A 25767-nucleotide genomic window follows, 5' to 3' on the forward strand; every position below is an offset into this window, starting at 1 on the left:
CAAAGACATTATCAGAGAAAGAGTAGATATTCAGCACCTTCATGGCTGTTATCGACCCCAGCATCGTCCTAATCAATCCAGGGACTGTCTTTCCCACAGATGGTCCCTTGGAGACAGACTTCTGTGGCTCTAGCAGGAATATGAAACAGTTAATAAATATCCAAAAATAGAGTAATTCACTTTATTTTTTTTAATATGGAGATGAAAAATCCCTGGGTGATTTACGTGATTTACTTAAATAAGTCACAGCATCACCTACACTGATACGACCAGGTGCCTTGGGGGGATGATCTCAGAGCAGGTGCTGCTGAATTTGTTGATGGTCTTGCTTTGAAAATTGTAAAACCCATTTTGAATGCTGACTCCCACGTTGCTGGTACAAGCGGAGAGCAAAGGCAGGCACAGCACTTTGAGGGGCTAACTCTCATGATAACAGAAGGACGGTTCAGAATAAATGAAAGGAGATATTTCTTCACATAATACACAGTTAAATTGATATAATATACAGTGTATGCATGCTATATGCGGTCAGGCTATTGGAGCTGTGAGTATCAGAAGTTCACATGGGTTCCAAAAAGCACACTGACAAAACCCCACAAAGAAAACTCAAGAGGAGCTCCTGGGCACAAGCGTGGCCTTGCCAGTCCTCCAGCTGCAAATTCCTGGAGAAGGGGAGAGAGCTGATGGGTGGCAGCCCCGGACGTGTGCTGGGCAGGGAGTGGGGCGCTCCAGTGTGACCAAATGCAGCTCCCCTTCTGCTCGCACTCACCTTCGGCTCCAGCCCACCGCCACCTTTGCTCAGGTGATTGCAAACGGGAAAGTGCTGATGTGCAAGGCACGTGCTTGGCCTGTGGCACACGTCTGAGGCCAGCCATCTCTGGGCTGGGTGCAGGATTTTCAGTGTAATGCACTCTGCGCCTACAGCCAGGAGCGCAGGCAATTACCAGCAACCAGCTCACGTGCGGCCATTCATTAAGCTGCAGTAACACAATCACCCAGCTGAGCCCTTTTAGGAACAAACCGCCAAGACAGTATTGCCCTCTGGGGACCTGCAGTTGGGAGAATTAATTTAGTGTAATAACTCACAGCGATGTTGTGGACAATCAAAATCAATGAAACTGAATGATCTGTCTCTAAATTGCCTGTAACTAACACCTTGGCTGATGCACAGCTCGTCCACAGCCCTGGCATGGCCCCACTTTCCGAGGCAGGCGTGCAGTTATTACTGGCTGCTGCCTCGCCACCTTTCTGTGTACAACCTCTGCATCCTGGAGGACCCCTGCCTCGAAGATCCAGCACCTCCATGAGGGTTTCTTCATGTGGTTCTCCAAGATGTGGGACTTTGGCCATGCAGCTTCCCCAACTTCTTTCTGAATTGCGCCTTTAGCATGGGTATTCCTGGACACGGGGCCTGTCTTTCCCTGCTGCTTCAAGTTTCTAAATGTTCAGCAGGACAGAGCCTGCTGATTTAACAGCACCCTTAGGTGCTTCCGGCGGCTAGAGGCGTTTATTGCTCTTGCTTGTATCATTGCACTCTTAATACTGTGATTTAGCCAGATGCTCATACTGCCTCCAATCAGTGCAGACAGAGACTTACTTCTGCCCTTAAAAAAAAGGAATCATTGGTCCTAAATTTGCTGAAGACAAGGGCTGTCCCACAGACACACACCACCAGGCTAGCTTAGCTCCTCGGTGTGGGTGGCCGGGACATCCCTCATGGGCTTGGGCTGTTTCCTCTGTGTCCCCAAGGAAAGCCTCCTCGGTGGCTCCGTGTCTCGCTACCGGCTCCCGGGAGGGCACGGAGGAGACAGGAGGGCATGGAGGAGGATGAAAACCTGATTTCCAGACACCGCTTCAGGGGTTCAGCCCCATGTACTGTTAAGCCTAATTAAATTACACTTGGAAATACTACTGAGAAGGAAAAGGGTGTTTCAACCTTTTCGGCTCCTTCCCTTCCTCTCCCTTTCTCCTGTTCCAAAACTGTCTGCAGTAAAAGCACTGCAAATCATTTCGCTCAACACCAGTTTTCAGCAAGTTCATCTGAAACATTTTGTTTTGTTCCGGTGAGGAACAACAATTCTGCACTAAAATAACGTCTTGATATTGTTGCTTTCGTTAATAAACATCCTCTCCATTCACTGCAACCCCCTCAATAAATGGCCCTGTAAGAACAAAAGACATTTCTCTATTGTTTTAAGTTCTCTTCCTTTCTGAAAACCTCAATTAAAATAGTGAAAAAGCAAACGCATCAGTTCTATACTCTGTAATTATGAACTCATTTCTATTCACTCTCCCACCAGGAGAGATTTGTACTGCAGTTATATATGTATCTCTGAGTAAAAAGTGAAAAATAAGGAGGTTAAACAAGAGGGAGAAGCATTTTAATTAAGATAAGAAATAGCAGATAAGGGGCTGATGTATGGGAACACAGAACCAGATAGTTGGGAACTCAGAACCAGATACTCAGGAACGCAGGACAGCAGGTTTTGATGTAAAAAAAGGCAATATCATCCTTTAAACACAAATTGGACAATAGGTTTAAAATTCACATGCAGAACTACAAGTCATATAACTCTAGGGTCCATTCCTGACCCTCCCACAATTTCAAATGCCCATGACAAACCTGGGTGTATGCATTTATTCTTGACATTTAGGACCAAATCCAAGTGCACATACATTCACACCAGAGCTTAGGTAGACCTGAGGATCCAAGAGCTCAATGAGCATTTCCCCAAATCCCACCTGACCGTAAGGGTTTGGGGAGCTCACATGTTGTCTGAAATGCAAGTGCCAGAAGTGTCCCTGCAATGCCTAACCTGAGATGGCACCACCTTGTCGCAGACAATCCCCTGCCTTAGAACACCCCTGATTCAGGTGTGCCCACCTCCCAGCTGCCCACCAGTGGAGAAGAAACACTCTAGAAGAAGGTGCTAATTGGTAAGAAGAGATTTCTCCTCCATGAGATGGGAGAGGATGGGATGCTCGGTCTCAAGTCTTTGTTCTTGCTGAAGGGAGAACAGAAACAAATCCCTGATCCAGTGCTTCCTCCAGCGTGAGGTGGTTTGGTTCAACTCCTCCCACAGCTCTTTGATTTTCAGACTTCCTTGGCTCTGGTCAACGTGGTAAGGTGAAATAAAGCAAGGAAACCTGTTCTTGAAAGATGGCCAGACTCATTTTTCATTTGTAGGGGCAAGAAGATCTCTCAGCGTAAAGCTCTTCAAGGCTCTCCAAGCCCTTGCGATTGCCACCTTTGGACATTCCCGCTTGGGCTCAGAAGAAGGAGAATCCTCCTTTCTCTCCATGCAGCTCTGGGTTACTGTAGGGTTGCTCAGTCTTGTGCAGGAATTTACCAGTCCAGCCATGGTGGAGAGCCTTGGGTCCTGTGCTTGTGTTCTTAGAGTACAGAACTGCTCCCCCAGCAGCTTACAGCAGCAAGAGAAAATACCACGTACAGCATGGAGAATATAGACATGAGGAGAAGGTCACAAGCTTCACACAGACTGTGGGTTCAGATCATCCAATTTTAGGTGTCTGCCATGTCAGAGACCAAATAGGAGGTGGGGACTGAGACTCATGTTATAGTCAGTGGCAGCCCAACCAGTACAGGAGTTGTAGATGTGTCATTGCCTTGCATGGTGCGTTTTCCAGCAGGACTGCAGCTGCACCATCTGCCTTCGGGGGTGCCTCAGGGCTGGACACACTCTCCTGACTTGCTCAGCACCTAAGAGCTTAGTGCTGGCCACAGCAGCAGGAGCAGAGCAGCTGGGTGGAAACCCCCTGTCACCCCACCACAGACCGAGGCACAGGCGACAGTCAAAGCAAACTTCCCTACCAATGCTAAACACTAACTGCTCCACTCACTGCTGCTGCTGTTTTAAATGGACCACTCGGGTGATGAAAAACTTCACACATGCCACTCTGGGGACAGTGCTGGGCCAGGCAAGCGGCTCTTAGATGAGCCTGTCCAGGCCTGATGCTAGATACAAACTCAGTTGATCTTCAGATGGCTTCTGTGGAGCTATTTGACCTTCTGCTGGGATTGCTGCACAGGGATGTCTCTGGACCACCACAGTCCTCCTGCGTGTCCCACTCACTGAACCCAGAGCATGCTGCAAGGGCAGCAAGGGGCCCCACGGGAACCAAACCACCTCCAGAGCTCAGCTCCAAGAGGTCCTTCTTGATGAGAAGCTGCAGTGCAGTCCCAGCAGCTCCACCCGAGGCTGAGTCACCCACAGTGGATGCCCGCGGGTCATCACAAGCTGGCTTTTTGATCATTCAGGGGCTATTCCTTCAATGAGGAGCCCGGTGAAGTCTTTGTTCTCAGCTCCCTCCTCCTGGGAGAGGGGTGCCAGCGCCATGACCCCTGGCAGAGCCTTCTCCTTGATGCCTGGAAGTAAGGGCAGCAGGACTGGGCAATGCTAGCATGTCTCGCCAGTGCTGCTCTGCCAGGAGGAAGGGGATTCTGCTTGGCTCCTCCTGATAGCATCTCTGTCCTGCTCCATCACTGCCTTGCCCATGGGCCAACCAGGTCCCAGTGACACCCACTCTTTGTATGAATCTACCTGGTAGCCTGGTGAGAAAGGAAGGTACTGGGGTAACTACAAACATGGGAGGACCTTGTGCATTGCAACCCCATCCAGTTCCTTACTCCTGTTACCCCCTTGGTGGCAATCAAAGCAGATCTTCCTCCGATTTCCAGTCTTTATTAGATGGACAGTTTTCAGCTGCTTGCTTTCCATGTGTGTCCTCAGCAGGAACAGCCCTTCTCCCCCTGCACTACGTACCCTGGGTACCTGGAGAGCATCCACATCCTCTCCAGCCTGCCTGGCAAGGCTGTACAACCAGAGATGTGCGAGGCAGCATTTCTTTCCTTCTCTGAGCTTTAAGTCTGTTGTTCGCTTCCCTAGGTGACCCTGGATCCTCATATGAACAAACAACAACAAAACAAGCAGAAAACTTCTGCTTTACCTCTCCTTACCTCAGATCCCCCCTGCTGAAGGCTCCACCTCACTCCAGCATTGTGCAGTCCTGCTACTCTCATCCCACTGTACCTTCTCCCCACATGGGGAGATTTTGCCCCTGCAGACTGAGTTGGGCAGAGCTGATTCCTGTAATATTTTATTGCAGGGTAAAGTGGTGGAGTACCCTTTATATGGTGTTTTGAAAGGAAATTGTACAGGAACAATGTCCCGGGCAGTGTGGCTATTGAAAACCCTTCACAAAGGGAGTTTGCCACAAGAGGAAAAGCAGCTTAATCAGTTGAACTAATCACTGTAGGTGGCTGAGAGTCCCTAAAGGTCTGTAAAATCAAATATAAAGGGAAAATAAATATATCAGCTTGCTTATGCTCCTCAGCGGAGCTGCCAGTGGATCTGGGATGCTCCCTGCCTGGCCCTGAGCTCACAGTGACCATCCTTTGGGCTGTCCCCATGTAGGACCATGCTCGCCCCAACACGAGACCCCAGCTGGGGTCACGTGGATGAGCCCTTGGGATGTCCCTCAGCGAAGCGGTGGCCACAGAGGAGACTCAGATTGGTGTAATGGGGCTTTGGACTATGAGTGGAGAGGCAGGGCAGGGGCGCCCACCCTGCTACAGTCACCCCAGATGACCCTGTTTTCAGCATGGGCGCGAGCAGGAGGGGTTAGCGGCGCTTACACAAGCCTTGTGCTGCAGGAAGAGGAACCTGTCCCTGACAGCCACCCATGGCTCTCCGGGGAAGGAGAATATTTCTGCCTTCCCCAGCTCTGAATCTCATTAAAACAAAACAAAATGAAAAAGGTAAAAAAAAAAAAAGCCAGACTGCTTTTTCCTGATCATTTAAGTGGAAAGCCAAGTTAACGGTAGGAAGCAAACTGGGACAGTGCATGAGAAAACTTGGGGACATTTCTGTAATCCTGTTATCAAAACAATAAGTATTTGGGGCATGCTGAGGAGAGATGGGGAAAGCTCCCACCCCTTTGCTTCATATATCAGCCAAAAGGGGCTGAGTCTCTGCTCCAGCTCCTTATCCCCACGCAAGGGCTTTCTGAAGGATGGCAGAAATGCTCCTCCATCTGAGAGGAGAAGCCACTGCTGCAGGTGACAGTCCTCCAAGGACTCCAAGGCAGGTTCCTGCAGAACAGCCCCTCATTGCTCTGGTCATTCCAAAGACGTGAGACACTCCCATGCTGCGTATGGCGGAAGCACAAAGGATCCACACTTACATGTATGTTGAAAATAGGAACTTGGATACCTTTTGGAAATAGGAGACTGATTAACTCTGAGGCTTTTACACCATCCTCTCCAAGCCATGGGGTTGTGTTCCCCTCTAACGCTCTCCTGTCCTTTTCCACCAAAAGCCCTGTGAGGTACCTGCCAGCATCCTACGCACACATGAGGAATTCCTTCCACTAAGGAAATCAGCCTGATCTGACCTTTGAATCGAACAAGATGTGATTGAACCAGTGTGATTACAATGGTGCAAACTTTTTAAGAGTTCCCCAGCAATCTTTTCCTGGTCCTTAGGTGACAAAGAACAATTTCAGCACCCCATTAATCAGGAGACCAAGAAGCAGGTACAAACTCACCTGCTTTGAGAGAACCCCTCCAGAAACCCATATATTCCTTGTGTATCCTAACCAGACCAGGCAAGGTTTTGTACCACTCCTTTAACACTGGCCCAAGCGGCGTAACACAAACTTTTGTGAATGAGCCTCAGGGCCATGGCATTTGGCCAGCTGGACCTCCATCACCAAATACATCGTCCTAGGAGGTCACAGAGACCAGAAAAACCCCGTGCAACAGCAAGCTGACTTGCAATGCTTTGGTAGGTGTGCTGGGTCTGTCTGGGATGCACCTTTCCCTGCAGCAGCCCACACAGTGCTGTGCTCTGCACTCGTAGCTGGAACAGCACTGATATCACTCCAGAGTTGTGTCTATTGCTGCATAGTGCTGGCACAGCATCAGGACTCCTTCCAAGCCCCCAAGAGCCAGCAGGCTGGGGGTGGGTGAGTGATGGGGAGGGGACATCGCCAGGGCAGCTGACCTAAACCAACCAAAGGGATACTCCATAACACCTGATGTCACACTCAGCAATAAAAAGGAGGGCTCTCGTGGGGGAGGGGGCTGTCCTCCTGAACAACCGCTATCCGTTTTGAGGCCCTGCTTCCCAGGATATGGCTGAACATCGCCACTGATGGGAAGTAGAGAATAACTTTTTTTTCCCTTTCTCTCTGTGCTTCCACACAGCCTTGTGTTTGTTTGTTGTTGTTGTTGTTGTTTTTCATTCCATTTACCTTTAAATAAATAATTTTCATCTCAAACCACGAGCTCTTTGAGTCATATTTTCTCCCCCTTCCTCTTTGAGGACAGAGGAGTGAGAGAGTGGCCGTGGTGGAACTCAGCTGCCCACCTGAGTAAAACCACCACAGTAGATACTTAAGACGTGGTGGTTTTGGGAGCTTTTTGAAAACCAGTGGACACAACTCAAAGCCCACCTTCCCAGGGAGACAAGTCACTAGCAGAGAAGCAGCAGGTTGAGATAGGATGGAGGAGAGGACTAGAGGACTCAAGAAATGGGTCTGTTGTGCTCTGTATCCCAGTCCTATGGGACGCCAAACCAAATTGCCTTTAGTGTTGTTTACGTAAGGTGGGTCTTGTGGTAGCAAACAGTGGGTCAGCATCTGGGACAGTAAAACCTCATTGGTACTCAGCACTTGCTCACATGGGCATCTACAAAAAACGTGTCCCCACTGTGCTCCTTCAACGATCCCATTAAGCAGTGATGCCCACCGTCGCTCCCATCCAACACAGAAGGTGGCACACCTCATGAGTCCAAAATGATAGAGAAAACACTGGGTGTGGGATTTCTGCCATGTAAGGTGGGGAAAGAAATTCCTGGTGTTATATATGGAGTGGTAATTCGTGTCGAGAAAATGGTTGATATTAATAAAGAAGGGGGAGATTTGGGAATGTGGCCATGGGGGTTGGAAAGCCCCATTGTTGATGATAACATCAGACTCTTAACAATGAGTCCATCAGGAATGTAAAAGAGTTTAGAGGGAACAAAGAAGGGTGATTCAGGAGACTCCATGCAGTCTCTGGTTGCTTGTTCTCCAGCCATTAAGGCATGGAAGTTTCTGGGTGTTTGCTGTTGTTGTTATATTCAAAGTTGTTTGACCAATAAAAAAATATTTTGAAAAGAACTGCTGTGGAGAGAAGGGTATAAGAGGGGAGACTGTCATTGAGATAAAAAAAAAAAAAGGCAACACAATAAAATGAAGTTATGTCATCAATAAAGAAGCAGAAAGAAGGAATGAAAAGGAACAGGCTAGCAGAACGGAGACCAGGACGGGAACAGGCACTTTGATCGCCTCATGAAGATGGGTTCGGCCAAACTCAGCAAACCGCTCAAAGAATCTCGTACACTAAGTCGCTCGTACAGAAAGTTGATGGAAATGGGCACACCGGAGCTGCGAAGAAGCTTGAGCTGAGAGAAGCAGACCCGTGCACACAACTGCCCCTCGCTGGTAAGCAGTTGCACATTATGGGGAATCATACGTCCTTAGAAAAAAAGACTGTCCTGGTAACCTTACAGCTCATTCTGCTTATTAACAATCGGACCTTTTATACCTTTTATAAGTATAAATATTACTAAATTCAGATTGAGTTGAGACTTCATTTATAACAAGAGGGATATTTATACCACCTGTGCAGCAACACCAGTGATGAAACAAAGCCTTTCTCGAGCAGCAAGATGTCTGGGATATTAAGATAATAGCACTGCAATAAAGTGTGAAAAGCTTTGTAGCTTTGTAACAAGTTTGTGCTCCAATACAGACTGGCATTTAAGCTGCAAAACAGTTTCGTTCAGCAGGACTTTTTTTTTTCCCCATTCCCTTTTTTTCCCTATTTCCAGAATGATTTTCACATAAAATAACCATTCTGAGATCTCACTTACTGCTAGGAATCAGTTTTAAGGAGCGAGTGCTCTCCAGGGGCACCTCAAGCGGCACTAGAAATCCCCCCCTACCATAAATGCGCAAGAGGACTCCAGGTGCTTAACGCTGTTCAGTCCAACTCCTAGCACCAAACTGAGTGGGGTCAAGGGGCTGCTGGGGTCCCCTTTTGTCTTTACAATTTGCCTTTTTGGATTAAATAATTATTTAAGAGACTGTTGTTTTGCTCCAGCTCCCTCTACCCATGCTTCCTACCTTTCTGCAGTTAAAATAAGAATGCTTTTTTTTCTAAGCTCTGTGGGAATAGAAATGTTGTTTTTGCAGAGTTACATTGTTTAGAGGAAAGGAATGTGGTACTGAGATATGCTTACAGTGATAAGAAAACTTAGCAGGCGACCTTGTAAAATGCAGACAACCAGACTCCTTAGAACAATTAGGTAAAAATCACAGTGTCAAGTCAGATAAGTGAAGAAACATTACCAATTCAAACAGTAAAAAAGTCAAAAGAAATTTGAAATTTAACAGGCCGGCGACTGAAGGCCATGCATTGTCTGTGAAGCATCAGATAGATTGTGAACCTGGATTACCCGCTCAGTGGGGAAACAGGGGAGGGTCCTGTCATCAAAAGGTATATAAACTGTGTTTTGGAGCTAGTAGGCAGGCTCTCCTGCTTGTGGGGTGCCCACCATTGCAATCGCGAATAAATTGCTACTTCACTGAGATTCTCGCCTGAGCCTAAGTTATTGGCTACGGAGTGTTTCTCACAATTTGGGGGCTCATCTGGGATCCAGTCACCTACTGGGGAGCCCCACCGTCACAGCAGCAGGAGGGCATGCCCCGCTGCTTTCAGCGGTCCTGTGCATCAACGGGGGTGGTTCTGTGGAGAGCTGACAGATGAACCAAGACTGATTAAAGAGGCAGGATCCGTGAAGTAGTGGGGAAAGGAAGAAGGTAGGCACTCCGGGTTTTTAAGAATTGATCCAGTAACTCTGTGCACAGACCAAGGTAAGAAGTATTAAGTATTGCCTTGGGGGTCGGGTGAGACTCTGTGATGTGTGATTGAGATGTACTTCTGTACAAAGCGAGTGTGGAGTCCTGATCCAAGGTTCTGTAGCTCTGCGAGGGGCACGGCCAGAGACGGACAAAGTGTGAGATGAGGGAGATAAAGGAAGAGTCTTAGAAAATTTGGTGTATGGTAAGCCCTTACACGGTGAAGTGCTTGGCAGTACACCAGGGAAATTTGGTGTATGGTAATCCTTGCACTGGGAAGTGATTGGAAGTACACCAGAGAAATTGGGTGTACGGTAATCCCTGCACGGTGAAGTGCTTGGCAGTACACGCCCATTTTCCAGAATCGGAACGTTATTGTGTGGTACCCTGCAGGAGGGAAATTTCTGTAGCAGCACACTGACAAGGGCTAGGAAAAAAGGGAAAATATGGGTTCCAGGTGTGATATATGGCATAATAATTCGTGTCAAGAAGATGGTTGATATTAATAAAGAAGGGGGAGATATGGGAGTGTGGCTATGGGGGTCGGAAAGCCCCATTGTTGATGATAATATTAGACTCTTAACGACGAGGCCATCAGGAATGTAAAAGAGTTAAGAGGGAACAAAGAAGGGTGATTCAGGAGACTCTATGCAGTCTCTGGTTTCTTGTTCTCCAGCTGTTAAGGCATGGAAGTTGCTTTTGAAAAGGACTGCTGTGGGGGGAAGGGTATAAGAGGGGAGTCTGTCCTTGTGATGAAAAAAAAAAAGGCAACACAATAAAATGAAGTTATGTCATCAATAAAGAAGCAGAAAGAAGGAATGAAAAGGAACAGGCTGGCAGAACAGAGACCAGGATGGGAACAGGAACATTGATTGCCTCATGAAGATAGGTTCGGCCAAACTCAGCAAACCGCTCAAAGAATCTCGTACACTAAGTCGCTCGTACAGAAAGTTGCTGGAAATGGGCACACTGGAGCTGGAGAGAAGCTCAAGCTGAGAGAAGCGAACCCATGCACACAACTGCCCCTCGCTGGTAAGCAGTTGCGCATTATGGGGAATCATACATCCTTAGAAAAAAAGACTGTCCTGGTAACCTTACAGCTCATTCTCCTTATTACCAATTGGACAGATTATGAGCCTGAAATATGGGACCAAACTGAGGTCAAGGTGTGGGACTCTGCAACTAAAAATGACAAGGTTGTGGTGGGATTGCTTGGCACCTGGCGAGCAATCTCTGAGGCCTTAAAGAGTCATATGGGACCACAGTCAGAAACGTGGCTTGCCAGACAAAGAGGGAGCCTTTACTTATCTGACTGCTATGCCATGGGCCCCTCTACTGCTACAGCCATCAAAGGCTTTTGCTGTTACGCCCCCTGTTGACCTGAACGTGCCTTTTAACCCAGGCCTTATTTGCCTTGAAAAGGAGATGGATATGCTTTTCTTAGTTCTGGGAAGAACAGGATACATAAGGCCTGAAGACCAAGTTGCTTGACAACTTAAAGCGAGACATATTGTTCGCACGACTAGCCCTGGAATTCTTTTGTGTTTGTAATCAAGAAAAGGAATGGAAATTGGAAACTGTTATAAGTCATGGAACTTAAAGGATTGTTTGTTACCTTTTCTGATTTTATAGGCATACTCGGGTTTAGTATGTAAAAGCAATGTTCTATATGTTTAGAATGTTTGATGTTTGTGTGTACTTGTTGGTGGAGCGTAGACTCCCCGCACACCCAGCGCTGTTTACTTGCCTTTTATACCTTTTATAAGTATAAATATTACTAATTCAGATTGAGTTGAGACTTCATTTATAACATTACTGTCACAAATACGTGGATGATCTTTTATTGTCAGGACAGGAGAAAACAGCTGTGAAGGAAGCTACTAACAAGCTATCCGGCTTTCTGGGAAAGCACTGCTTGGGAGTATTGAAAAATAAATTACAATATGGAGAAAGAGAAGTCAGGTATTTAAGGCATCTAATGTCTGAGGGAAAACAAAGAATAAATCCAGAAAGGATTCAGGGAATTGTTGAAAAATAAGAAAGAACTAAAAAGTTTAAGAGAAAGATTTTTTTAAGGAATCAGGAGCCATGAAGTCTGAAGGAAAATGGATACTCCCTGATGGGAGAGAAATGCTGAATAAAGCACCAATGAGGCAAATATTAACTGTTTTACATCAGAAGAGTCATTGGGAGGTGCAAGCAATGTGTGATGTTGTGCTAAGAAAGTATGTCTGTGTAGGAATATACACTTTAGGGAAGCAAATATGCAGAGGATGTACCATATGTCAAAAGGTAAATAAAAAGGTCTTCTGTAACCCATCTAGAGGGGGATGGGAGCCAGAGATTTGACCTTTCCAAAGTGTACAGGTAGACTTTACTGAGTTGTTTGTCCTAACTGACCACGTGATTGGATGGGTGTAAGCTTTACTGCAAGGGTTAAAGCAGGCCTTAGATATTGAGTGGGATTTTCACAGCCCCTGGCACCCCTCCCCTTCTGGGAAGGTGGAATGAATGAATCAGACATTAAAGAAGCAATTAACTAAACTAGTGTTAGAAACCCAACTTCCTTGGGTAAAATGCTTACTCCTACAGGTTCAAACAGCACCAAGAAAGGATATAGGAATTTCACCATATGAGATGCTGTTCAGATTGCCCTATTAGGGCAGAAGGGATGAAATACCACAATTCAAAACAAGAGAGTTTTCTTAAGAACTGTATTCTGGGGTTGTCCTCTCCTTTGTCATTTCTCAGGACCCATGGGCTGTTGGCTCAAACCCCACCTTTGGAATTCCCCATTCACCACCATCACCCAGGAAACCGGGTCCTGATTCGGACCTGGAAAGAATCAACTCCAGCCTGAATGGGAAGGACCATTACTAACCACTGAAACAGCCGTAAGAACTGCGGAAAAAGGTTGGACTCACTATACTTGAGTCAAGGCATCTGTCGACCCTAGTACCTGGGAAGCTGTTCCTACAGAAGACTTGTTGGAAGTTGAAATCAAAGAGAAAAATCTCATAGTGGACTCTGAGCAGGATAAAAGTTTACAACTGTAAACTACCCTTTTATTTTCACAGGTAATTAATGAGTGTGGCTTGCGAGTGAGAGAAAGGACTGGCCTATAGGGAAGTGCTCCCAAGGGGAGTTTGTTTTAGTAGTACATATATCTTATTCTTTGTATTAATAATTATCTGGAAACCTAAGGCTTAAAAATAATGACAGGGAAAGTTCAACTATTAATTTTGTTTCTAGTAATTGTAGGCCTCAGAGAAGGCCTTGGTCAATTAGCAACTTGGAAAAGGCATGACCAGATAATAGTAAGATGGGATACCCTGTCAAAATATGTGTGATTGTGTCAGAGGGTTATGTACCACAAGCCATCACGTTTGATGCTTGTGAGGTGTTAGCTTGTGGAGATTTAAATGCCCAACGACAATTGAGCAGAGAGAACCAATAACTGAGAGAGACCCAACAGCCAGATTGAGAATAGCTGTATGGAAACAATCCTCTATTGCCATCAGAGAAAGGGAGAAACTCAAGGAGAAAACAGGAGAGAAAACAGGAGGCCCTCTGAAATGTGGCAGTTCAAACAAGGTATGGGGATGTGAATGCCTGGATAGAATGGGTCAAATATACCATCCAGAGTCTCAACCGTAGCTACTGCTATGCTTGTGCCTCGGGATGACCGATTGTCCAGATAGTGCCCTTCCCATGGGGGTGGACCAAAGACTCCCAAGGGATGCGATATATGATTGCATTGTACCAAGAAAAGACTGCCTGGGGAAACGAGGCCTGTAAGTCTCTCTTTGCTGTTTCTTGCATGATAACAATATCGCGGTTCCCCCTGCATTCTCTTCAGCTATAGGTAACCATACAGCTTGCCTCTCACGGCAGGGTGTGAGTGCTACCCGGCATCTGGGAGAATTTGCCTTGTGCACCAGGACCTTGAATGCTACCAAGGACTTGATGGGAAACTGCTCAAGACTTGAGATCCCCAGGGCAGATCTCTGGTGGTACTGTGGAGGGAAGATCCTACGGTCCACCCTACCATCTAATTGGGGAGGCACTTGTGCACTTGTTCAATTAGCTATACCCTTCACCCTGGCATTTGAAAGAGAAACATCACAAATGCCCAGAAGAAGTGAAAGAGGCTTAGGAATATCATTCGATGACAGAGTATACATAGATTCTATTGGGGTACCTAGAGGAGTTCCTCATGAACAGGAAGCCAGGAATCAAATTGCTGCAGGGTTTGAGTCACTGTTCTGGTGGGTAACAATCAATAAGAATGTGGATTGGATTAATTATATCTATTATAATCAGCAGAGATTCATCAATTATACAAGGGATGCGATAAGAGGAATCACTGAACAACTAGATGCCACCAGCAAAATGGCTTGGGAAAACAATAGCATTAGAGATGATGCTTGCGGAGAAAAGAGGTGTGTATGTGATACTGAGCAACCACTGTTGCACTTTTATTCCCAACAATATTGCCCCAGATTGCACAGTAACTAGAGCATTGCAAGGGTTTACCACCCTTGCCAGTGAATTGGCAGAAAAATTAGGAACAGGCACTTCTACCACCAGACGGTTGGGATCTTGGTTTGGTAAATGGAAAGGGATGGTAGTGTCCATATTTACATCCTTGATCGTAGTAGCAGGAGTTTTGACAGCCATTGGTTGTTGCATTGTCCCCTGCGTAAGGGGACTTGTCAAGCGGTTAATTGAAACTGCACTATGGAAACAATTGACCATGGAGCCACCACCTTACTCAGATAAGATGATGATATTAGAGGAGATGGAAAGCAAAGAAAGTGAAGAGGAAGATATCTACCAAATTACACCTTAGAGAAAAGTTTTGCAAAAATCAACAGTTTATAAAGAAGAAAAGGGGGCAATTGTGGGAGTAGAAATGTTTTTTTTGCAGTTACATTGTTTAGAGGAAAGGAATGTGGTATTGAGATATGCTTGCAATGATAAGAAAGCTTAGCAGGCGACCTTGTAAAATGCAGACAGCCAGACTCCTTAGAACAATTAGGTGAAAATCACGGTGTCAAGTCAAGTCAGATAAGTGAAGAAACATTACCACTTCAAGCAGTAAAAATGGCAAAAGGAAATTGAAATTTAACAGGCCTGCAACTGAAGGCCATGCATTGTTTGTGAAGCATCAGATAGATTGTGAACCTGGATTACCCGCTCAGTGGGGAAACAGGGGAGGGTCCTGTCATCAAAAAGTATATAAACTGTGTTTTGGAACTAGTAGAGGCGCTCTCTCCTGCTTGTGGGGCGCCCGCCATTGCAATCGCGAATAAATTGCTACTTCACTGAGATTCTCGCCTGAGCCTAAGTTATTGGCTACAGAGTGTTTCTCACAGCTATGACAGGCAGTTCTACCAAGGATGGAAGTGTTTAGGGGGGACCTGGGCAGCTCTGTATACTCACCTCCCTTTCCATTTTATTTCATTCACAACTGCTTAGGGCTGAAGCAGACCCACATCTCCTCCTGCATGCTGCCATACTGACCCAGATTGAAGGCTTTTAAGTAAATCCTTGTGTTTTGTCCTAATCCAGCTCTCCTCCTGGAACATCACCCTGGTCCCCTGCAAAGCCTCACACTCAGCTATTTGCTCTGGGCTGTTCCTCACCCCGTATCTCCCAGAACCAGCTCAAGGCAGTTCCTTTTACTATCACTCTTTGACATCTACAGGAAGGGCAGCAATGCCCTAAACACTTCTATTTATTGTGGTAATCTGAACCGAAGAGAAGAAGTACATCTGGCATGATCCCCACAGCTCTGCAGTGGACTGGCTGCACACATTTACAATGGCTGCAGCTCTGACTCGACACAGTGCAATGCCCATCTCCATCCTCCAGCCACCTCCTTGCAGGGCTGGCTGAGCCAGAGGCCGTGTTTTGGGCTGCACGCAGCCTGTAGCAAAGGCTGGGCTTATGGGATGAAGACAGGCACTTTCAGGAGGGCTACAGTTTGCATTTTGCAGCCCAATGTGCTGTAATGCTATGGTTTGCATTTTGCAGCCCCACCAGGTATCAGTGTGGAGCTTCAGGCCTTTGCTCTGCAGGGGTCTCATGCCTTTTAGGGAAAAGGCATTTCCCCTTTCCTTAGGGAAAAAAAATTTTCCCTAAATCACAAAATTGTCTTTTAAATTGTGTATGGTGAAAAAAGGAGGGAGCCCCAGTGACTGCTAGCCGCAGACTGGTCTGGTTTTCCTCCTGGCTTTCGACATCCAGCTCACAGCAGCAACACACCAGTACTGTAAGGGATTACTCAAACTCCCCTCACCTCTGTCACTCGGTCCTATTTATCTCTGCAAGACTGCTGTACTTAAACTGAAGAAACTGTAAAGCCCTCAATGGCGACATGAGAGCAAGCAAAACCAGACAGAGGATGATGATGAAATGCTACGCCATAACTATCTGAATAGCAGAAATAACAGGTTAAATTGGAAAACAGAGTTTTGCTGGAGCCCCAAAGGATGCATAGGAGGACCCTTTTTAAGACTTGCTCGCTGCCCACAGACAATTTCTGGGCTGTCTGAGCAAGCTTTTATCAGTTGCTCTGTAAAACTGAGGGAAAACAACACAAGCACAGAGATAACTGCACCATGGCTCCTTGCAGGCTGTTAGCAAGTTGAGGAGCGGTGGCTCGAGTCATCTGCTTGGAGATTTGGGGACACATCCTGCCTGCCATTGCAGTCTCTGCAAGACTTCCCCCCAAAATGAGGCCACAACGAGGCATTGCAACTGAGGCTCTGAGAAACCACTGTCCTCCTCCTGTTCAATAACACCAATCCTGCCAACTCCTGGGTTTAGAAATGCTTTACTGCCCTGGCTTTGTTGTCTCTGCCACAGCAGAAGAAAGCTGCATGTGTAACTGATTCCTTCATTCACAGCTTATTTTCACATTTAACCACAGTCAGGATTCCTATCAAGGACTCTAGATGCCCTCATCTAGAGCCCTAGAGTCACTCAGCTGCCTGCCTATTTAGCACATCCCCTTGTTCATGCAGAACGGCATCCGAGGCTTGCTGCAAACCCCTCTCAACCCATTTTGCAGCAAACCCTGAAAGTCAGCAGATTTTGCTTTTCTATGGAAAGAGAGGAAGCAAGTCACAGGGACTCAAAGCCTTTACAGATAATGTCTTGCCAACTGCTTCTTCTAAGGAAAGTGGAGGGATCTGGCTATGCTGGAATATTTAAGAGGAAGAAGAGGTCTGGAGCAATACAAGATATACCCCAAATTTCAAAGACAAACTGGAAGGATGGACAGACAGCATTTTCAGGACATTAGTGCTCCAATAACAGTTTTTGCATTAATTCAATGGTGACAGCTGCTAAAGAGCAATATTGTTCAAAGACACTCCATGAGACAGTGGGGGAAGATGTGCAATGAAGAAGAGAAGGCTAAAAAAAAAAACATTAAAGAGATGTTTCATCTACCTCCGGTCGTTTCTCCTCCTTCTGAACAGCTTTTTGGTGTGTGCGATTTCATCTTCATGAGGCAATGGATGGTAACCCTGTAACAGAGGGAAAAGCAACCATCAGTTCCACGATACAGGAGGCATCGATATATAGGTGCTCAGAGTGAGACAGAGCTGTGTGCTAAGCGCATGAGGCTGATTCAAGAAAATGTTCCCATCTGTACATCCTTACAAAACACAAACCAGGACAATGCTGAATCATTGGGATTAGAAATTAGAGAGCGATTGATTAAGAATGAATAGGTGCTATATTTGCAATGTGCTGCGCCTGTGCTGCGCTTAGGCCTCCAGATAACAGGAGCCCCTCAGACCCCAAGAACCAGATCAAAACAACCTTATGGTTCAGACTTTAACCAAGGCGTCAGAGATAAGGAGGACTGTTTACAAAGGGACAAGATAATGTTAAACATACAAGGCCTCGAGATAACAGGAGCCCCTCAGACCCCAAGAACCAGATCAAAACAACCTTATGGCCCAGATTGTGACCAAGGCCTCAGAGAGCATGTGCAAAGAGATGAGGTGAAAAGTTCAACCCTGATGAAGACATCTTATTTCATCCCCACAACCCTCAGCGCCCACCACCTCAAGGCACTGAGCAAGCGCAGACAAGAGGAATTTATGGAAATGACTTATTGTAGCCAATTTTAATACTAAGCGGGGACAGGTTATGCATATGTATAGGCATATTGGGAAACTTCATATATATGTAACTCTTTACTGCATACATGTATAACCACGGCCTTGAAGCTTGAAGCCGCGTTAGGTGCGCATGACTTTGGTGGGACTACCCCCCATGCTGCCCAGCGCTGAGTAAACATACCTACTTTACAATCTTACTGATTGTGGAGTCAGCTTTCTGTGAGTCATTTTGGTGAGCCAGGCAGGAGACACTCTGCTTGGCTGCGGGATCAGCTGCGGAGCGGACGCCCCTAGGTGCACCCTGAGTATTTTGCTCGGAGGGGACTCCACTCTCAGCTGCTCACCACAGGAGCAGACAAGGACCTCCTGAAGCTGCAGACAAACGGTATGTTTTACATTACAGCAGGGGTCTGTAAGTCGTACGCATGGCCGGGGCAGCTGGTAAATCGTGCAGAGACGTCTGGCATGCAGCATAGTCCCTGTAAGGGAGGAGGGTACCCTACAGGCTGACCGATAGAGTCGTCAAGGGGGATTTGCTGACCGATAGAGTGGCTGCTAGCGATCTTGGGAGTAGATCGAGCAAATCCGAGGTTACCGCTGCATCCCGGTTTTGGGAGCCAGGACGGACCTGCTAATGACTGTATAAGAAGCAGGAGAAGGGTAAGCGGGCCTCTCACAATTGTGACAAGGTTATCTGGGTAATATTTTCAGCTGCTGGAGGAATACTAACTGGAGTGTTAATAACTGTATGTCTTATTCTTAAATGTCCAGGTATTTTGTGTTGAAAGTATTTGTGTAAAGTGTAAGGGTTTGAAACAAAGTGGAATAAGTCACTCCACGAAGAACACAGTCAGAGACAATACTTTTTTGGTTGGTTATCATTCTAAATTATATTCTTGTGATATGAATGAAATGTGCTAGGGGACTCTCTGTGTGATTGCGTGATTGTGCTGTGTGAGTCAGATGCAGCGTCGCTGCAAAGTGAGTGCAGAGTTCCGATCTGTGGTTCCGTATTCTCTGCAAGGGGAGTGGCCAGAGACGAACGAAGTGTGTGACAGACCAAAAAGAAGTGCTGTTTTATCCAAGTTTTTATTGGTGGTGCCCAATATATGGGCCTGGCGGTGTATCTTGTGATCCTATTTTTGCTCTTAAATGCTTTGAGTGTGACAAGAAAAAGCATTATCTAAGTAACTAACAGTTTAGAAGTGTTGGTGTATTTGCTGTGGTGTTTGGTCAGTTTCCCAAGTACTGGAGAGGGGGAGGGGGCTGACTGATTATCAAAGCGGTAGAACAGAGAGAGTCATTTCTTTGGTGGTTTGGCCTTGAGCCCCGGGAATTTGTTAAGAAGGGGGAGAGCGAATTTATTTAGGTCTCAGTACCCTTTTAAACCCCCATATTGACGGATACACAGGAGTGATTCCTTGTTTTGTATGGGCTTACTAACAAAGTGCATGAGAAAAATTGGCATTCGGCTGAAATTCAGTCCTGTTGAAATGTAAATTTTGTGGAAAAGGTGGTAATGTTTGTCTAGAAGACAGAAGGCTGAGTGCTTCAGGTGTTTTCCCGAAGTCCCTTGGATTTGTGATTGGAATGAGGCTCATTAATAATCTGAAATAGTTAAGTTTGTATGTGGGAAGAAGCGTTTAATCCCAGAGAACTGGGACATTTGGGAAGAAGATTAGGAAAAGATAGTAAAAACCTGCAGTAAAAAGGTTTGTGAAACAAGGGGCAGTAACTAGTAGGGATTAGTAATAAATAAATAAATACAAGGGAATGGGAAATCAAGGAAATAAGTAATAACCAAAACAAAGATGTTTTAAATAAAGCCTCCTTGGGTGCATATCGGCACATTCGAAGGGTATTGTTAGAACTGGGGGCACAGATAGCGAGAGGACTTTCACTAAGTATTGCAATCAGTGGTGGCCGCTATATAAGCTTAAATGGCCATTTTATGGATCAATCGTCTATAACACTATCTTGCAATTAATGTTTTTGAGGAGAGAAGGAAAATGGGATGAAATGTTGTATAGCATCTGGGAGGGAAAAGGTATGGAATTAAGTTGGCCCCTGACTGAGCCTTTGGTTCTGGCATTAGAAAAGTACAGGCTGGAGAAAGATAAAGGAAGTGTTAAAAGGGTTGCTGAAGGTGTTAAAGGTGTGGCATGTAGTATTTGACAGAGCTGTCTGAAGTTGAATGAGCAGGGAAAGAGGATGTAGGAACGTTAATAGTTCTGTCTCAACCCGAGGCTGAGATCTCAAAATCACGGGTGTGAGCCCTCTGGGGCAGAGGGACCATGATGGGTCCGAGAGAGTTGTCATGGAAACAGAAAAGCAGCTAACTCTTAAAACAACCTGATTTCATGTGTGAGCTCAGCGGTCCCATTGGCAATCTCAGGGAACTTTCGAAGAGAAAATAATAATAATAAAAAATATATAAATAAAAAAATTTTGAACTTGCTTTCAGAAAACAAACAGAGTTAATTGATTAGCCTCTTTCTAGGGCAATCAGCCCCTGATACCGGAAATAAATTGTCTTAGGTTGCAGGATAAACTTACAACAGTCAGGAATGATGGGGACCTGGGGCATCTAGCCTAGCAGGTCCACTGGTTGAAATAAAGCTAGGGAATGAAAAAGTGAGGCTTGAATTTTTTGTTGGTTATGGGAGTTTATTTTCTGTGTTAATTAGTCTGTAAATGTAAATTCAATAGGAGCAACTGTCCAACAGGAAAAGGTATTTTTCTTTTTTTTTTTTCAATGCTTGAAATTTAAATTGGGAAAAATGATTGGAATTACAAACTGAGAAAAACAGTCAAGTTTGGTGCATGGTACTAGATTTAAAGGATGCCTTTTTCTGCCTGCCCGTGGCAACTGAAAACCAGAAACTCTTTGCCTTTGAGTGGGAAAATAATAATAGAGGATGGAAAACTCAGCTTACTTGGACAGTGTTACCACAGGGGTTCAAGAATAGCCCCACCATATTCAGGAACTGTGATCTTGAAGCCTGAAAGACCCCTTCCGGAAAAGGGGATACTGTTGCAATATGCAAATGATAGTTACTGAAGAAGAAAAGGAATGTGTATAATGGACTGTGAGTTCACTACATTTTTTCGGCACTAATACTGTGAACCCAGGCTCTTTCCTTAGTAACAGAGTTTCCAGATCACCCATTCATGATTGTATCAAGACCACGGACATGGTATACTCCTCCTGACCAGACTTAAAGGAAACACCCCTAGAAGATGCGGAGGATTGGTATATAGATGTCAGCAGCTTCATCTGCCAGGGATTTCACCTCACAGGATATGCGGTAACAAACATCAGCCCAAAAGGTGGAAATCATCACCTTGATAAGAGCTCTTGAGCTGGCAAACATTTGGACAGATTTGAAATATGCCTTTGGTGTGGTGCATGTACACGGGGCAATTTGGAAGGAGAGAGGACTGTTATCTTCCTCAATTAAACATGCAGAAGAGGCTGATAGCAGTTATTAGAGAAGAAGGAAAAAGAAGGCCCAGACAGGAGCAGCCCCGACTAGGCAAGGATCAATGTGCCCTATGTAAGAAACTTGGGCATTGGAAAAACGAATGCCCAGAACGGAAAAGAAATGGAAAAGGGAACCGGAGAAGGGAGGTGATGGTCGTGCGTGCAAAAGATGACTGAAGAGGACTGGGGGAATCTACCCCAGCAGATCCGCTGGTTATAAAAATGAAGCTGGGGAAGGAGGAAAAAGAGGTGGAACTTATCAGTTTTAAATAAAGCATTAGTATCAGTGGGGAATTATTACATTGTAGTAAAGGGGGCAACTGGCCAATCTGAAATAGCATATTTCTGCAAACCATTGAAATATAAATATGGGAAACAGTGGGGCATTCACAAGTTCCTATACATGCCCAACTCCCTGGAGTCACTCCTAGGGAGAGATTTATTGGAAAGATTACAAGCAACCATTTCATTTAAAAATGGGGAGATTATTCTGGAGGTAAATGATCAAAGATATGTGGAAGTGTTCAGTTTGATATTGACAGCTATTGAGACCAAAGAGGAAATTAGTGAGGAAATCCTAAGTCAAGTGTTTTCCAGAGTATGATCTTCTAATGTACCAGGGAAAGCGAAGAATGCACTTAAACAGTACCCCTTGAAAAAGGAAGATAGAGAAGGAATTAGCCCGATAATTGATTAACATGCTTAACACCAGAGCTAACCTGGTTTACCATTTTAGACCTGAAGGATGCCTTCTTTTGCCTCCCTCTCCATGAAGCCAGCCAGAAAATCTTTGCATTTGATTAAAAAGGCCCTAAGAGTGGGCGCAAAACACAGCTCACACTGACAAGGTTGCCTCAGGGCTTTAAGAACTCACCCACCTTGTTCGGAGAACAACTTGCAAAGGACTTGGAGACCTGGGAAGCCCCATCAGGAGAAGGAAGGCTGTTGCAGTACGTAGATGACCTCTTAATAACCACCCAGACAGAAGAAGCATGTGTGGCCTGGACGGTAAGCCTCCTAAACTTTCTGGGACTACAGGGGTACAGGGTATCGAAGAAGAAGGCTCAGGTGGTTAAGCAGAAGTTGATCTACGTGGGTTATGAGGTTAATGCCGGACAACAGACCTTGAGGCAAGATCGTAAAGAAGCAATATGTCAAACCCCGCAACCTTAGACAATAAAAGAACTGCAAACCTTTTTGGGAATGACAGGATGGTGCAGATTGTGGATCTATAATTACAGATCGTTTGTAAAACCGCTTTATGTGCTCATTGCAAATGGGAACAGGGACCTCCAATAGACAAAGGAGGCCATGAGAGCTTAGGACCAACTAAAGAAGGATCTCATGTCAGCTCCAGTTCTGGGACTTCCAGATGTAAATAAACCATTCTTCCTTTTCTCCCATGAGAAACAGGGGATTGCCCTGGGAATACTAGCACAGGACCTGGGCCCATATCGAAGGGCAGTTGCTTTTTTTAATAAGCAGCTGGATGCTACCGCCAAGGGATGGCTGGGATGCCTCAGAACCGTTGCAGCAGTGGTGCTAAATATCCAGGAAGCACGCAAGTTCACCTTGGGACAGAAAATAACTGTGCTAGTGTCTCACACAGTGTCCACAGTGCTGGAAGTGAAAGGTGGTCACTGGCTTCCCTGGAAAGGTTCCTGAAATCAGCAGAAACCAAGGGAAGCCAGTATACCATGACTGTCTGGAGACCATTGAAGCTACCTACTCCAGCCGTCCAGACCTGGAGGACACTCCTTCTGATGATGTGGAAATATGGAAGCAGCTACATCATCAGCGGAAAACGACATGCTGAGTATGTAGTTACCACTTGCAAAGACGTAATAGAATCTGGAAAATAAACATCTACACGGACTAAATAATGAGATTATTGGAAGCAGTTCAGCTGCCTAAAAAGGTAGCAATCATGCACATTAAGGCACACCAGAAGGTGAGCTCAGAATTGGAGGAAGGAAATGATCTGGCAGACAGAGAGGCAAAAGAAGCAGCAGAAGGTAAGGTAGCAATGGAGGGAGCCCTGATTCCAGACAGGCAAATTCCCCTTGAAGGTAAGCTTGTATATAACAAAAAAGGATAGAAAATTAATTGGAAGTCAGAAGGGAAAATATAACCAAGAGGGATGGGCTATTACCAAAGAAGGGAAGGGGAAGCTAGTCATCCTCTCCAATTTATTGTGGTCACTGGTAAAGAAAGAACACATTGGGGAATAGACACCTTGTAAAACTCCCTAATTGGAAAAAATCTTGCCAGAACTTATATGTTACCATCACTCAAATAACTTAACAGTGTGATCTTTGTCTCCAGACTAACCCCAAAAATGCACCCAAACCAAAACTGTGTCAAATTGGAAAAGGCCATGGGCCCGGGCAACAGTGGCAAATTGACTTTTCTGAACTTCCAAGAAAAGGGGGTGTCGATATTTACTGGTGTTAACAGATACCGTTTCAGGATGGCCAGAGGCTTTCCCCACTAGGACTGCCAAAGCCTGATAGGTAACTAAGTCTCTTGTAGAGAAAACTTTGAAACCACAGTGGAAAGGACTATACCAGGTGCTCCTTACAACCTCCACCGCAATTGAGGAACAGAGTGCCTGGATTCACCATTCTCAAGTGAAGAAAGCTTTAGAAGCCCCCTGGAAAGTAACACCAGGTGACGGTGAACTGAAACTAAAGCTCGTTCGAGCAAAATGAGGACAATACGGTCAGGAGTATTTAATAATACTGATAGCAAGAATTTAGTTAACAGAATTGTTTTATTTCTATGGCTTAAAAGTTGTAATTGTGATTCAAGAAGGTGCCTCTATGATAATAGAGAATGGTGAATGGCCTTGGTCCAAAGCTGTAACAACAGAGGATAAGAGCATTAATGGAAAGTTAGATCTTTAGCTCTTAGTTGTATGTAAGCACAGTTATGGTTGCAGGCAACAGCTGCCTTGATCATTAGGGAAGGAAGTGAAGGCACTTTTCCGGCTGAAGTCCGAAAGACTGTTTGGGACAATGCCAATGATTTTGAGAAGAAGTTCCAGTCTTGGTGGACTCTGGTAAATTTTACCTATGATCCCATTGTTAACATGGCTACTGCCTTTGTGCTTACTATACGTAATGCCACAGTTTATGTTATCCACCCATCATTGCACTAGGATTAAACCATTAGAAGATAGTGCTCTATCCTTCGGAGCATAGAACATGGGCACAGATGGAGAATGGGAAATGGCAATCTGTAAATCTAGAATCATGTGTTACCTGGGAACAACGGAGATTTATTTGTGAAAGCAATACAACTGATGCTCAGGATGTATGTCTTGACACGGATCAAGGTGTTTGCCACTTTGAAATTCATCCAAATACTAGTCAAAAGACTGTGCTTGTATATATTGGTCAAGGCTGTGTGTGTTTAAGAACTGCTTGTGCTTTTGTAGAAGTAGATAAGGAAAACATCTCTCCCTAGCAGAAATCATCCTAACTTTTGTATTTGTAACTTTGTTAGAATCGTCAGGTGTGATTTTCTATATTTGGCACCAGTGGTATCCCACCAGTTGATCAAGTCTAACAACACAAAGTATCACAAGTTATTCAGAGTTTTGCAAAGAGTAAAACAAGACACAAATCACAGCTGGTGGGATACACTCTTTGGATGGTCGCCAACTGCAACTGGGATTTTGAACACATTGTGTCAGCCAATTATTGTTTTATTGATATTAGTAGGTATAAGTTTAATATTGTCTTTTGTAATACTTGTTTGGAATTGGAAATTGTTGCAACGAATGTCCATGTTAGCCTCCTTGACAAAAGTGCATGGCAAGGCATTGAGGGGTACACATAGAGACTGGGAAGAATTTTTGTATTAATTAAAAGAAGTTACTAGATTTTCCAGAAAAGGGGGGGGCTGAATCATTGGGATTAGAAATTAGAGAGCGATTGATTAAGAATGAATACGTGCTACATTTGCGATGTACTGTGCTGCGCTTAGGCCTCCAGATAATAGGAGCCCCTCGGACCCCAAGAACCAGATCAAAACAACCTTATGGCCCAGATTGTGACCAAGGCCTCAGAGAGCATGTGCAAAGAGATGAGGTGAAAAGTTCAACCCTGATGAAGACATCTTACTTCATCCCCATGACCCTCAGCGCCCACCACCTCAAGGCACTGAGCAAGCGCAGACAAGAGGAATTTATGGAAATAACTTCTTGTAGCT

At 45.3% G+C, this 25767-nt stretch overlaps 1 protein-coding gene and 1 long non-coding RNA gene across 15 annotated transcripts in view; one reads left to right on the forward strand and one right to left on the reverse strand.

Annotated features, from left to right (window-relative positions):
* Positions 1-25767, reverse strand: part of LOC101794193 (CBP80/20-dependent translation initiation factor) — a 167227-nt gene that overhangs the window by 55486 nt on the left and 85974 nt on the right. For all 11 annotated transcript variants that reach the window (XR_011805560.1, XM_038169454.2, XM_072030439.1 and 8 more), the window contains one exon: positions 17389-17465. Coding sequence is in view for 10 of the 11 variants with exons in the window: in XM_038169454.2 (XP_038025382.1) it covers positions 17389-17465 (77 nt within the window). In the remaining variant the exon portion in view is untranslated. The remainder of the gene's footprint in view (positions 1-17388; positions 17466-25767) is intronic.
* The window catches only part of LOC119714294 (uncharacterized), a 29197-nt gene continuing 12006 nt past the window's right edge, over positions 8577-25767 (forward strand). The window contains exons 1-2 of one of the 4 annotated variants that reach the window (XR_011805563.1): positions 8577-9942; positions 10731-15260. This is a non-coding gene — a long non-coding RNA (uncharacterized lncRNA). Of the gene's footprint in view, positions 9943-10730; positions 15261-25767 lie in introns of those variants that run through there. The other 3 variants (XR_011805561.1, XR_011805562.1, XR_005261370.2) reach the window with 3 other exon arrangements.

Source organism: Anas platyrhynchos, chromosome W (genome assembly GCF_047663525.1).
Source record: "Anas platyrhynchos isolate ZD024472 breed Pekin duck chromosome W, IASCAAS_PekinDuck_T2T, whole genome shotgun sequence".
NCBI classification, from domain to species: Eukaryota; Metazoa; Chordata; class Aves; order Anseriformes; family Anatidae; genus Anas; species Anas platyrhynchos.